A 13,291-nucleotide genomic window follows, 5' to 3' on the forward strand; every position below is an offset into this window, starting at 1 on the left:
CCAGGGCCAGCACCCCCAACACAGAGCCCCCATCCCTCCCACACCCCAACCCCTGCCTCAACCCGCAACCCCCTCCCACACTCCTAATCCCTCGGCTCCATGCCCCAGCCTGGAGCCCCCTCCTGCCCCCCAAAGCCCACACCCCCATCCGGCTCCCTCACCTCCTCCCACACCCCAACCCTCTGCCCCAGCACAGTGAAGTGAGGGGGGTGGGGGAGAGCGAGCCACTGAGGGAGGGGAAATGTAGTGGGGGGGGGCCTTGGGGAAGGGGGTGGGGTTAGTGTGTTTGGTTTTGTGCCAATAGGAAGTTGGCAGCCCTCTCCCCACTTCTCTGGTGTGTGGCTGGGGGGCCGGGCTGGTTCTTTGAGGGTTTCTGGCTGTTGCATAATTAATTTGACAAGATTGAAGTCAATGCAGGCGGGGGGCTGTGCTGGGTGAATTGTGTCAGGCGGTTCGGATCAGGCCCAGAATTGTTTTGTGAGACTCTAGCGAAGGGCCCGGTGCCGGTGCCGCAAAGCGGGACTCACGGGTCAGGGTACAAGCGGCTCTGCCGGGGGAAGGAGAAAACCCTGAAAGACACGACCCGAACTCACCTCCAAGCCCCAGCCCCGCACTGCTAGACTCCACTGCTCACCCCAACACGCAGCCCCCCCACTGAGCCTGCCCCAGCCTGGCCCCCCGCCACCCCAGGGCTCAGAGCGGGGAGCCCCGTACACCCAGGGGGGGCAGGCTGGTGGGGGAGTGTTAGTGAAATTACCCTGCGAGCCACTTTCACCAGGAAAAGACCCTGCAGAAGGTTACACCTGGAGCCCCCAGCAGGGTAAATGTGGGGTACCCCAGGACATGTGGGGGGCAGGTGGGGGCTTGTCCCTCCATGCCAAGAACACTGGAGACCAGGCTGGGCCCAGCCCCCTGCCCCCAGCCAAGGCTCCCTGGCCACAGCCGGACCAGCAGGGGGGAGCTGTGGTGAGATGCAGGCAGAGCCCCCTGCAGGGAGCAGGCGGTACTGCAGCTGCTGGTGGAGTAACACCAGGGCCTCTGACATCTGGCCCCACATGCTTCCTGCCCCCCCCCCCATGCTCCCTCCCACCCCTGCTGTAAAGACCCCACGTTACTGAGAATCCGCCAGTGACCCCGCCCCCCAGCTGAAGGGGCTTCACCTTCCTTGGCCCTAGGGGAAAAATTCCTGCACCCCAGCAACCCGTGAGACCCACCAGCTGAGCCCTGAAGGTGACCCCGAACCTGCCTCAGCTCCTGTCCCCTGCCACCCCAGGGAACTGAGGGATAACATCCCTGCCCCCCAGGACAGGCCCATGTTTCCCCCAAGGGAAGGACAGGGGAGGACTAGGAATGGCCAGGCCTGGGGGTTGCTGCTGGGAGACGCTTTGTCACCCCCAGGGCAAAATAGGCGCACGTGCCCCCCCCTCCACACACCAACAGGCCTGGATCTGCACAAGCATTTAATAGAAATCAGCCCCCAGGTCCACGTGGTCTGTGCCCCTCACCCACCCCTGGGAAAGCAGGGAGCTCCCTGGCTGCCCCCTCGTCAGACTGCTCAGACAGGGACAGCAGGAGCGGGGGAGCCAGACGCCCAGCTCAGCACCCCCTGCCGTGGGGCAGGGACCCACAGCTCTGGTGCATGTTCCCTCCAGCACCCTGTGCAGCAAGGGCTGGTGCCTGCCCCCCAGGTCCCACCCCAGGCTCCAGCTGCTTTCGCCGCCCCCACCCTGGGCTGCCCGTCGCTTCCCCCGCGGAGCCGTGGCCGGAGCCCGGGCCAGAGCCATCCAGGCCTAAAGCAGGGAGGGGAAGAAGCGGCCCGTCTTCCTGGAGCCCAGCGCCTGCCTGGAGGGGGGGGGGGGGGGAAAAAGAGAACAGAGGTTAGGGCAGGAACAGATTCCCCAGAGACTGACAATCCCCCCCTCCCCGCTCCCAGCTCCCACGCAGCACAGAGCCCCAACCCCCCCTCCCCGCTCCCACGCAGCACAGAGCCCCAACCCCCCGCTGTACAGCAGTGCCTCCCCCGTACCAGCCCAGCCCAAGGGTCCAGCCCCCCGCTGTGTACAGCAATAATCCCCCCAGCACTCACAGGGGCGTGACACCCCCCCCCACTGCTCCCCTCCCCGCCAGCACTCACAGGGGCATGACACCCCCCCCCAGCACTCACAGGGGCATGACACCCCCCCCCAGCACTCACAGGGGCGTGACACCCCCCCCCTGCTCCCCTCCCCCCCAGCACTCACAGGGGCGTGACACCCCCCCCAGCACTCACAGGTGCTGGACACCCCCCCCACCCTGCTCCCCTCCCCGCCAGCACTCACAGGGGCGTGACACCCCCCCCAGCACTCACAGGTGCTGGACACCCCCCCCACCCTGCTCCCCTCCCCGCCAGCACTCACAGGGGCGTGACACCCCCCCCAGCACTCACAGGTGCTGGACACCCCCCCCACCCTGCTCCCCTCCCCGCCAGCACTCACAGGGGCGTGACACCCCCCCCCAGCACTCACAGGTGCTGGACACCCCCCCCACCCTGCTCCCCTCCCCGCCAGCACTCACAGGTGCTGGACACCCCCCCCCCCCCGCTCCCCTCCCCGCCAGCACTCACAGGGGCGTGACACCCCCCCCAGCACTCACAGGTGCTGGACACCCCCCCCCCACCCTGCTCCCCTCCCCGCCAGCACTCACAGGGGCGTGACACCCCCCCCAGCACTCACAGGTGCTGGACACCCCCCCCCCCACCCTGCTCCCCTCCCCGCCAGCACTCACAGGGGCGTGACACCCCCCCCCAGCACTCACAGGTGCTGGACACCCCCCCCCCCCCACTGCTCCCCTCCCCGCCAGCACTCACAGGGGTGTGACACCCCCCCCCAGCACTCACAGGTGCTGGACACCCCCCCCCCACCCTGCTCCCCTCCCCGCCAGCACTCACAGTGCCGTGCCCGTGGTGCCCACGCAGCTCCGCCGTGGGTCGGGGAGACAGCAGCCGGTTGGGCTCAGCTGAGTCGAGTTCATCTCGGGGGACGAGAGGGGGCGGAAGAGCCGCTCTGGGGGGGGAGGGGGGAGGGGAGAAGAAAAACACACTGAGTGTGTGTGTGGGGGGGGAAGTCTGCAGCCTCCTGCCCACCCTGAACCCCCCCGAGCTGCCAAGAGTCGGTTCAACCCTCTGCCCCTGACAGCCCCGCCCTGGGGCTGCCCCACTGATGCTGTCACAGCTCAGCCTGTGCCCCAGGGCTGGGGGGGGGGCGACCCTCCCTGCAGCAGCCCCTCCCCGCAGCAGCTGGTGCCAAGGCCCTGCCCCATGGCTGAGTGCAGCTCTGTCCCTGGTCATGGGGGGGGGGGGTAGGCACGTCTGGCGATGGGGGTCGGTGTAGCAGAGTGCCATGGGCCCCGGACCGGGCTCCAGGTCTGGCCCCTCTAGCAGCCACAGCTCAGGGTGATGGGGCACAGAGTGACCCCAGGGAGAGTTCCCCATACCTGCTCTGTGGGGGCCCCCAGGCTGCATGGCCCCTGCCCCCCACGGTCCCGCTGTCCCCAGCAGGAGCCCCCCGAGCCCCCCCATGCTCACCCCGTTTGTTCAGCGCCAGGGGGTCGCTCGTGGCCGCAGGCACCAGGTTCTCCAGCTCCATCCCCACGAAGCGCTTCCAGAACTCAGGGGGCAGAGACAGGAGACGAGCCATCACCTGGGGGGGGGGGGGTCAAGGGGAGCCGCTGAAATGCACCGTCCTGGGCCCAGCCCCAGGACGCCTGGGTTCTACCCAGCCCCCCCACCCCAGACAATGGAGCTGGTCCACCCCCCTTGGGCTGGCAGTGCACCAGCCCCTGGGAGCCCTGTGGGTCTGACCCCCCGGGTGGCAGCAGGGGGAGAACGGAGGGGGGGTGCTGTGGGGTGGGGCTGGAGCAGACAGCGGCCCCCTCCCACCCTCCAGCGCCTGCCCCTCACCTTGCACTGCTGCGGCGTGTCCTGCAGAATGGCCAGGGGTGTGGGGCTGCTCGTGCCGTGCCCCACCAGCGTGGGCCCGAAGACGCGGGCCAGGTTCAGCTCATCCATCCTGCACTCAGGGCTCTGAGCCACCCTGCAGGGAAGCCAGGCATCCGGGCCACGGTGACAGGGGTCCTGCCAGGACCGTGCCCCCCCCCGCTGCACCCCCCGGGCTCCCAATCCACAACCCCCAACGAAACTCTGCCAAGCAACCGGCCAACAGCACCCGCCTGGGGCTCCCCCAGCCCCCAAACCCCAACAGAGCCCCCAGCCCAGGTCTGCAAACCGCCCCCCCCCCGGGACCCGGCCAGTTCCCCCAGCCCCCAAACCCCAACAGAGCCCCCAGCCCAGGTCTGCAAACCGCCCCCCCCTCCCCCTCCCCGGGACCCGACCAGTTCCCCCGGCCCACTGACACCCACAACAGAGCCCCCAGCCCAGGTCTGCAAACCGCCCCTCCCCCGGGACCCGGCCAGTTCCCCCGGCCCACTGACACCCACAACAGAGCCTCAGGCAGTGCAGCCAATGCCCCCCTCGCCCCCACCACAAAGCACAAGGGGGTCAGCAGCTCACCCCAATGCAAGCAGGGCCCATTCCTCCAGCCTGGGGCCCCAGGGCAGCAGCCCAACTCGGGGGGCAGGGCAGGGCCCCCTGGGCAAAGCGAACAATGCTCGACCCGCTAGACCGTGCCAGGAAACCCCAATCGTGGAGTGACCCGAACCAGGGACAGGGGCAGGAGACAGGCCCAGAGAGGGCACCGGGGCAGCCAGCAGAGAGACAAGGACAGACCCACGTTCGCTCCCAGAGCCAGGCCCTGGGAACAGGGGGACCCCGAGCAACACGGGACCCCACCCAGGGGATCAGCTCCGACACCCACTCAGCCTGGACAGTCACCAAGTGGAACTGCTGCCCCATGGCCGCCAGAGATAGGGTTACCATACGTCCTCTTTTTCCCGGACATGTCCGGCTTTTCGGCAGTCAAACCCCCGTCCGGGGGGAATTGCCAAAAAGCGGAACATGTCCGGGAAAATGGCGGCTCTGTTTAAGAGCCCGGCTGCCTGAACACTACCGGCTTCGGGCAGCCCCGTGCCTGGAGACCCTGCGCCGCCAGAGCCCGGGAGGGGAAGTGCCCGGCTGGGGGCGCAGGGTCTGGAGGCATGGGGCTGCCCGAAGCCGGTAGCGCTCCGGCAGCCCGGCTCTTAAATAGAGCCGCGGGGACTGGAGCCTCCAGCCCCCGGGGCTCTGTGTAACTGACACAGTGTCAGTTACACAGAGCCCCAGCCGCTGGAGGCTCTGTTTAAGAGCCGGGCTGCCCGAGCGCTACCGGCTTCGGGCAGCCCCGTGCCTGGAGACCCTGCGCCCCCAGCCGGGCACTTCCCCTCCCGGGCTCCGGCGGCGCAGGGTCCGGAGGCACGGGGGCTGCCCAAAGCCGGTAGCGCTGGGGCAGCCCGGCTCTTAAACAGAGCCTAAGAGGAGCAGAGCCTCCAGCTGCGGGGGCTCTGCTCCTCTTCGGCTCTGTGTAACTTATACAGTGTAAGTTACGCAGAGCCGCCGGAGCCCCGGAGGGGAAGTGCCCGGCCGGGGGCACAGGGTCCGGAGGCAAGGGGGCTGCCCAAAGCCCGAGCGCTACCGGCTTCACGGTTTGCTGGGCAGCCTCCAGACCCTGCGCCCCCGGCTGGGCGCTTCCCCTCCCGGGCACCAGCTGCGCTGGGGAAGCGCCGGCTGGGGGCGCAGGGTCTGGGGGCTGCCCGGGAAACCGTGATGCTGGTAGCACTGGGGCAGCCCTTTCCCCCTGGCTGGGAGTGGGAGGGAGGAGGGGGCGGAGTTAGGGTGGGGGAAGGGGCGGAGTTGGGGCGGGGCTAGGGGTGGGGAAATGGGCGGGGCCATGGCCCATGGAGGGTCCTCTTTTTTTATTTATGAGATATGGTAACCCTACCAGAGACTCACGGCACCAGGCCCCTCCTGCCCTTGGGACCCCAGCCCATGGCGGGGGGGGGGGGGCACTCACGGGTCACGAAGCCTAATGGGCAACCGTGCCGAACCCACAGGTTAGGGGAACCTTTCCCAAGCGCCCCCCCTCCTCCCCAGGCCATGTGCTCCATGCCCCCTGGACCCCCAATCCCCCCAGGTCCCCCCTGCCCTCACCTCAGCAGGTGCAGCACGAGGAAGGCCAGCGTGTCCCGGTTGGCGGGGGGCAGTTTGCTCACCACATGGCACAGGGCTGTCTGGCAGGCGGCCTCGTCCGGGATGTCTGGGGCAGAGTCAGGAGCTGTGGTCATGGGGAGGGGGGACATGGGTCCTCAGCCGCCCCCCCAGCCCAACGCTGCCCCACGGCACCAGCACGGGTGCAGCCCAGCACTGGTGGGGCAGAGCCAGGGCAGCGGGTCCAGTCGGGCCCCGGGGTGTTCGGAAAGGCCCCATGGATACACTGCGCCCAGGCTGTGGGTCGGGGCACTCGCCTCCGAGCCAGGAGTCCCTGGCTCCCCAAGAGACTCCCAGCACCTCCCTGGCCCCGTGGGGGGGGTCCACCCAAAACCCACAGGTCCTGCCCCAACCCACAGGCCCCGCCCCCTGCCCCCACCTCCCAGGCCCTGCCCCCAGCCCCCTCCCGCCCCGCACACAGCACTCCAGCCCCACACCAAACCGCAGAACCCAGCCCCGCCCCCAACTCCCGGGCCCCGCCCGCTCACCGGCGGCCCGCAGGAAGGCGGGGTGCAGGTGGAAGGTGACCAGCGGCTCCTTGAGGCCCCTCAGGAAGTCCTTGAGCACCCCACACACCACATGCACGTCGCCCACGTGGCCCAGCGAGGGCAGCGCCCCCTTGGCCCGCAGCAGCTTCTGCTTCCACTCCCGCACCAGCGGCTCCGCGCCAGGCACCCGGTACAGCCCTGTCTGGGGGGGGCGGGGGCGGTCAGTCTCCACAGCAGGAAACAAGCCCCCCCCCCCGCCAGCCCCCTCCAGGGCTCCCCTCCCTCCTACCTCCGTCAGGCCCCTGCGCTCCACCTCGCTCACGCAGTGCAGCACCAGGGCGGGCACCAGGGGGGCCACGGGGGGCGCGAAGTCGGCCAGGACGCCCTGCGGGAGGGGACAGGGTGAGGGAAGGGACAGGCCAGGGACCCCCTGCCAGTCCCCCCCATGCTCCCCCGGTACTCACCTCCCGGGGGCAGGGCCGGGGGCCCGGGGTGCACAGGCTAGGGCAGCGCCCGCGGCACTCAGGGTGCAGCAGCAAGCGGCAGTGCCGGCACCGCAGCACCACCCGCCCGAACCGGGCCCGGGCACCGCAGACAGAGCAGGACTCGGGGCGGATCACCTGTCAAGAGGGGGGGTCACGGTGCGCCCGGACCGGCGCCCCCCCCGGGGCCAGCTGCCCCCCTCCTGCCACCCCCAGAACCCACTGCCCCCAAATCCACAGCCCCCCTGCCCCTCCCCTGCCTGCCCCAGGGACCAGCACCACCCTGGGACCCCCCTCCCCCCATGCTGCAGGGCCAATCTCACCCTGTGACCCACTGCCCCCCCCGACCAAACCTGCTCACCCAGAGCCCCCCAGACCTGCCCCACCCAGCCCTGGGAGCAGACGAGGCAGGGGAAGGGGAGCCGGGCAGGACTCCGGCTGTGGGGCGCCCCTGTGTGGTTGAGGGGCTGCCAGTGGGGCCCACGCTGCTCCCCACCGTTTTGGAAGTGAAGAGGTGCTGGGGCGGTGCCACCCCCTGTGGCGGGGAGGGAAAGGGGTCCAGCCCCCTGGGCTCCAGCCCTGCCCCACTGTCTGGGCGGCCGTCCGAGTCCTCACTGCTCCCCCACACCGTGGTCAGCTCTAGGGGGGGAGGGGGGGGGAAGGAAGAGGAGAGTCAGCGGGTGGGGCAGCACAGGCCCCCAGTGACTCCCACTGCCCGAGCGCCCCCCCCCTCCCCCCGCACGGCCAGGGCCTCCCCAGGAGCCAGGCAAACACCAGCCCCCCGCACCCCATGGCAGCCCCCGAACCGGCCCAGCTGAAGCCCCGTGTGGAGGAGGGGACAGGGCCCAGGGGCGACCTGTGAGCGTGGAGAGACGTCGGCCCTGGCGTGAGCGTCGGCCCAGCACTGGCACCGCGGGCAGCAGGCTCCGGTCCCGGCCTCCGTCTTCAGCAACGGCCCCGGCTGGGAGGGTCACTGGGGGCTCACTCGCCTGGGGGGGGGGGGGGGAAGAGTTGGAGAATGGAGCTGAGCTTCCCCCCCCCCCCCCCCAGTTGCCCCCTGCCCCCTCCCAGGCCGGCAGGCAGCAGAGCAGGGCACCAAGCTAGGGGGGATTGGGAGCCCGGGGAAAGGTGTGTGGCGCCTTTGGGGAGCAGCTCCCCCCCCCAATCCCCCACTCACCCTCCCTGGCCAGTCAGCCGGGGGCTGGGACGGCCCCTCCCCCAGCCAGCCCCGGCGAGCTGCCCCCGGAACGTGCCTGGGCCCCAGGGAAGGGGCCGCTCACCCTGACCAGTATCTGAGGGGCTCCCGCACCCCCCCTCGTACTCACGCTGGCGGCTGGCAGCACCGGGGGGCGCGTGCGCTTTGCTGCGACCACGGGGCCGATCAGGGGGGCCAGAGACGAGCGCTGGGGACGAAGCAGATGGGCCAGTGAAAGCAGCCCAGGCCGGGCACCCGCAGCGCGGCTCGATCCGCCCCCAAAACACTGCACAAGGAACTGTCAGCAGAGCCCAGGGCCGGGCTGGCAGGGGGCTGCGGGTCGGGAGTGTGGGGCACCGGCAGAGCCCAGGGCCGGGCTGGCAGGGGGCTGCGGGTCGGGAGTGTGGGGCACCGGCAGAGCCCAGGGCCGGGCTGGCAGGGGGCTGCGGGTCGGGAGTGTGGGGCACCGGCAGAGCCCAGGGCCGGGCTGGCGGGGGGCTGCGGGTCGGGAGTGTGGGGCACCGGCAGAGCCCAGGGCCGGGCTGGCGGGGGGCTGCGGGTCGGGAGTGTGGGGCATCAGGGTTATTACAGGGCTCAGTTGAGGTCACTTCTGAACTGCGACGTCGCCCTCCCAAGTGGTTCCCAGGAGCCCAGGCCGCTTCTCCCCTTGTCCCCTGGGACCTGAGCCCTGACTCACGCCTAGAGCAGGAGCCGGCTACCCCCACATGCAGCTCTGCCAATGCCCCTCACTCCCGACCCGCAGCCCCCTGCTAGCCCGGCCCTGGGCTGCCCACTCCCCTGCCCCAGCTCTCCCGACACCCATCAGCTCTCCCAAGCCTCACCCTCCACCTGCTCCTGTGGGGCTGGGGCAAAGGGGGGGGGTTTCCTGTAACATTTTTATGACCTCTGAGTGACCAGCATAGCCAACATTTTAACCTTCATTCCCCCGGGGCTCCCAAGGGCTCCCAGGGCTGGTCCAGGTGACTAATAACCCACCTGTCGGCCCGCGCTGGCTGTGTGTCCCTGCAGATGCTGGCAGAGGGGGCGCTGCCCCCCAAAGTGGTACAAGTCTCCATCGGGGTCTGTCTCAGGGGGACTCGCTGCCCAGAGCTCACGGGGGGGGGGGGGGGGGGGCAGCAGGGGGGCTGCAGGCCCAGGGTCCAGCCCCAGGAGGCAATGAAGCTGTGGCCCCACTCCTGGGAGTCCATGACGGGCTCATGCTGGGAGAATTTTGCTCCCACTGGTTAAGAACGTGCCTGAAGCCAGGAGCCACTTGCCCCCTTCCCCGCCCCAGGGCCCTGAGCACCCCCCAGCCTGGGGCAGCTCCAGGCGTTTTGCACCTACCGGGCGCTCCTGGGACTTGCGCTTCAGAGGTTTCACCACTGTCACGTCCAGGTCCTGAAAGGAGGCGAGAATGAGGTGGTGCCCGGGCGGGGCTGGGGTGGGCACCCCAGGAGGGCGCAGGGTCGGGGGGCTCAGAGCCCCGGGTCTATGGGCCATAACCCAGCACGGAGCCACGCTGGCAGCTCCATGCCCAGGCCGTCCCCTGCACCAGCTCCCCAGGGACCTGCTGGGGGATCCAGTCCTGGGGGGGCAGACACCCCACTGGGCCCGTTACAATGGCCTGTGCCCCAGCCCCCCTCCCCCAGGCTATTAACGAGCCGGGACAGGCGAAGTCAGGCCCCCGGGGCTGGTCTACCCGGAGTGGGGCCCTCACCACGTCGTCCTCGGTGCGGTCGTAGCTGATGTCAGAATGGGACGTGAGCGAGGTGCGTGACTCGTCCACCGCGGACAGCCTGCAACAGAGACGGTCAGCGCGGGCCGGCAGCGGGGGGCGCAGGCTCCTGCCAGGACAGCTCCCCCCCCCCCCAAGCAGTGCAGCATGCCTGGCTCAGCTGCCCCAAGTCACGGCACCGTAGCTAAGTCAACGAGCAGCCCAAGCACATACGGGAGCAGAAATCAAACCCACCACTCAGCAGGGGGCTGCGGGTCGGGAGTGAGGGGCACCCGCAGAGCTGGGATGGGGGTGGGGCTGGGATAGGAGGGGGGTGGGGGTCAGGAGGGAGTGAGGGGCACGGAGGAGCTGGGGGTGGCGGGAGCCCAGGGCTGGGCTGGCAGGGGCTGCGGGTCGGGAGTGAGGGGCACCGGCAGAGCTGGGGGTGGCGGGAGCCCAGGGCTGGGCTGGCAGGGGCTGCGGGTCGGGAGTGAGGGGCACCGGCAGAGCTGGGGGAGCCCAGGGCTGGGCTGGCAGGGGCTGCGGGTCGGGAGTGAGGGGCACCGGCAGAGCTGGGGGAGCCCAGGGCTGGGCTGGCAGGGGCTGCGGGTCGGGAGTGAGGGGCACCGGCAGAGCTGGGGGAGCCCAGGGCTGGGCTGGCAGGGGCTGCGGGTCGGGAGTGAGGGGCACCGGCAGAGCTGGGGGAGCCCAGGGCTGGGCTGGCAGGGGCTGCGGGTCGGGAGTGAGGGGCACCGGCAGAGCTGGGGGAGCCCAGGGCTGGGCTGGCAGGGGCTGCGGGTCGGGAGTGAGGGGCACCGGCAGAGCTGGGGGTGGCGGGAGCCCAGGGCTGGGCTGGCAGGGGCTGCGGGTCGGGAGTGAGGGGCACCGGCAGAGCTGGGATGGGGGTGGGGCTGGGATAGGAGGGGGGTGGGGGTCAGGAGGGAGTGAGGGGCACGGAGGAGCTGGGGGTGGCGGGAGCCTAGGGCTGGGCTGGCAGGGGCTGCGGGTCGGGAGTGAGGGGCACCGGCAGAGCTGGGATGGGGGTGGGGCTGGGATAGGAGGGGGGTGGGGTCAGGAGGGAGTGAGGGGCACGGAGGAGCTGGGGGGGGCAGGGCAGGTTAGGAGGGGGCTGCGGGTCGGGACTGTGGGGCACCGGCAGGGCTTGGATTCGGTCCCAGGTGATTCCCGGATTGCAAGGGCCGCTGCGATCACCAGCCGGGCTCATGCCCGGCCCAGGCCAGAGAACGGCGCCCCCAGAGCAGACAGGAAATGGCCCGTCCAGGGCCCCACGTGGCCAGTAACGGAGAATCCGCCGCGGCCCCGGGACGCCACTTGCCCATTAGCCGTTCTCACCCCATTTCCCACCAGGACCTCTCGAGCCTCAGCGTCTGGCCAGGGGGCAGCATCTGGTGCCTCCCTTCCACCTACCCCCTGCCTGCTCCCTGGCGCCCCCCCCCACTCACCTGCTCCCTGGCGCCCCCCCCCACTCACCTGCTCCCTGGGGCCAGGGCCGTGCCCAGCCGGGGCCCGTCGAGCAGGGCCAGGGCCGAGCGCTGCCCCTCGCTCAGGGCCACGCTGGGGGATTCCTGCATCAGGAAGTCAAAGATCAGCTGCAGCTTCCGTTCCTGGGGGGCAGAAGCAGCCTGTTGGGGGGGGAAGAAGCAGCCCTCCCCAGCCCTCCCCCACGCCCTCAGGCCAGGGCCCTCCTGCAGACCCCAGCCCTAGGGGAGCCAAGCTCGGACCCCCCCCCTCCCCCCGCCCCATAGAACCAGAGCCCGAACCCCCCACGCACCTGTTTCTCCAGCTCGGCCTCGGCCCGGTGCCGCTTCCCCATCTCCACCTCCACCTGGTTGCGGGCGTGTTTGAGCTTCACCCGCAGCGCCGAGCACTCGCTCTCCGCCGCCAGCAGCTGCTCGCGGGCCCGGCGCAGGTCCAGCCCCAGGCGGCAACATCTCTGCCGGCAGGCCTCGAACCCGCGGGCGACGCGGCTGCAGTCTGGGGGGGACAGGGGCTGTCAGCGAGCTCGGGGGGGGCGGTGTCCGGGGGGGGGGGGACCGGGGCTTTCAGCGAGCTCGGGGGGGGGGGGGGGTCGGTGTCCGGGGGGGGGGGGGGACAGGGGTTCTCAGCGAGCTCGAGGGGGCCGGTGTCGGGGAGCACAGTCCCCTGGAGCCCCTTGCCCCCCCCCAGCCCATCACCGTGGCGCCCGGCTCCCCCCGGGGCCCGAACCCACCTTCCTCCACGTGGCAGCTCAGCTCCACTAGCCGGCCGAGCCGGGCCAGCTGGGCCAGGAGGGGCCCGCCGCGCTCCCGCGCCATGGGGCGGACCGGACCGGCCGGGGGGGGGGGGGGTCCCCGGGGTGCTGCAGAAAACGCACCTGCCGGACCCGTGCCAGCGGCGGGTGGCCAAGAGAGGGGCTCCGCCCCCCGTCTGTATTTAGGGAGGGGCCGGGGGCGGAGCTTCAGAGACAGCCCCGCCCCCATCCATTGTCCGGCTCCTCCGGGGGGCCTTGGGGCCCCGCCCGTAACGCGGGCCAGGTTCCCTGGGAGCCGGGTCTGGAGCCCCGGGATCCGCCCCCCGAGTCCGCCCCCAGCGCTGGGGCGCAGCCAAACGGGGGGTCAGGGGCCGGTTCAGCGCCTGTGGCCCCCACCCCACCGGAAGGGGCTGGGACTGAGCTCCCATTGTACAGACGGGGAAACTGAGGCACGAGCCGGGCTCGGCCTGTGATTTGGGGGGTGGGGGAGGCCCAGAAATCAGAACCACTGGGGGCCCCAAGGCCTCCCAGCCTCAGAACCCAGGCGTCCTGCTGCCCGGTCCTAGCCCTGTACCCCCACGTCTCACGGCTGGGAGCCCCCTCGATCCAGATCCCGTGCACAGGGTCTGTGTCCCCTTCCTTCCCTCAGCCATCAGGGCTCCATGGGAAACCAGCCCCCCGCAGCGCCCGGTCCGCCCCGCAGCACCCACCCCCTGCAGTGCTACGTCCCCCGCAGCGCCCGGTCCCCCCCAGCAGCCCCCAGTCCCCTGCAGCGCCCAGTCCCCCCTGCAGCGCCCGGTCCCCCGCAGAGCCCAGCCCCCCACAGCGCCCGGTCCCCCCCAGCAACACCCACCCCCTGCAGTGCTACGTCCCCCGCAGCGCCCGGTCCCCCCCAGCAACACCCACCCCCTGCAGTGCTACGTCCCCCACAGCGCCCGGTCCCCCCCAGCAACACCCACCCCCTGCAGTGCTACGTCCCCCACAGC

The 13,291-nt window shown here is 71.0% G+C and overlaps 1 protein-coding gene across 2 annotated transcripts; it reads right to left on the reverse strand.

The window, feature by feature from the left end:
• Positions 1–1,445: 1,445 nt before the first annotated feature.
• Positions 1,446–12,390, reverse strand: LOC128845432 (rac GTPase-activating protein 1-like). Of its 2 annotated transcripts, none has more exons than XM_054044160.1 (16): positions 12,285–12,390; positions 11,847–12,049; positions 11,546–11,679; positions 10,058–10,136; positions 9,685–9,738; positions 8,471–8,548; positions 8,002–8,134; positions 7,642–7,784; positions 7,128–7,283; positions 6,953–7,048; positions 6,664–6,865; positions 6,119–6,224; positions 3,938–4,070; positions 3,563–3,677; positions 2,927–3,041; positions 1,446–1,842 (listed from the first exon to the last, which is right to left on the reverse strand). In XM_054044160.1, the coding sequence occupies exons 1-16, from the start codon at positions 12,367–12,369 to the stop codon at positions 1,791–1,793; spliced, it is 1,884 nt and encodes a 627-aa protein (XP_053900135.1). In that variant the 5' UTR covers positions 12,370–12,390; the 3' UTR covers positions 1,446–1,790. The 2 variants fall into 2 exon arrangements, with proteins under 2 accessions (XP_053900135.1, XP_053900134.1); XM_054044159.1 differs by having other exon boundaries at positions 11,546–11,697.
• Positions 12,391–13,291: the final 901 nt, after the last annotated feature.

This window comes from Malaclemys terrapin, chromosome 11, assembly GCF_027887155.1.
Source record: "Malaclemys terrapin pileata isolate rMalTer1 chromosome 11, rMalTer1.hap1, whole genome shotgun sequence".
NCBI lineage: Eukaryota > Metazoa > Chordata > Testudines > Emydidae > Malaclemys > Malaclemys terrapin.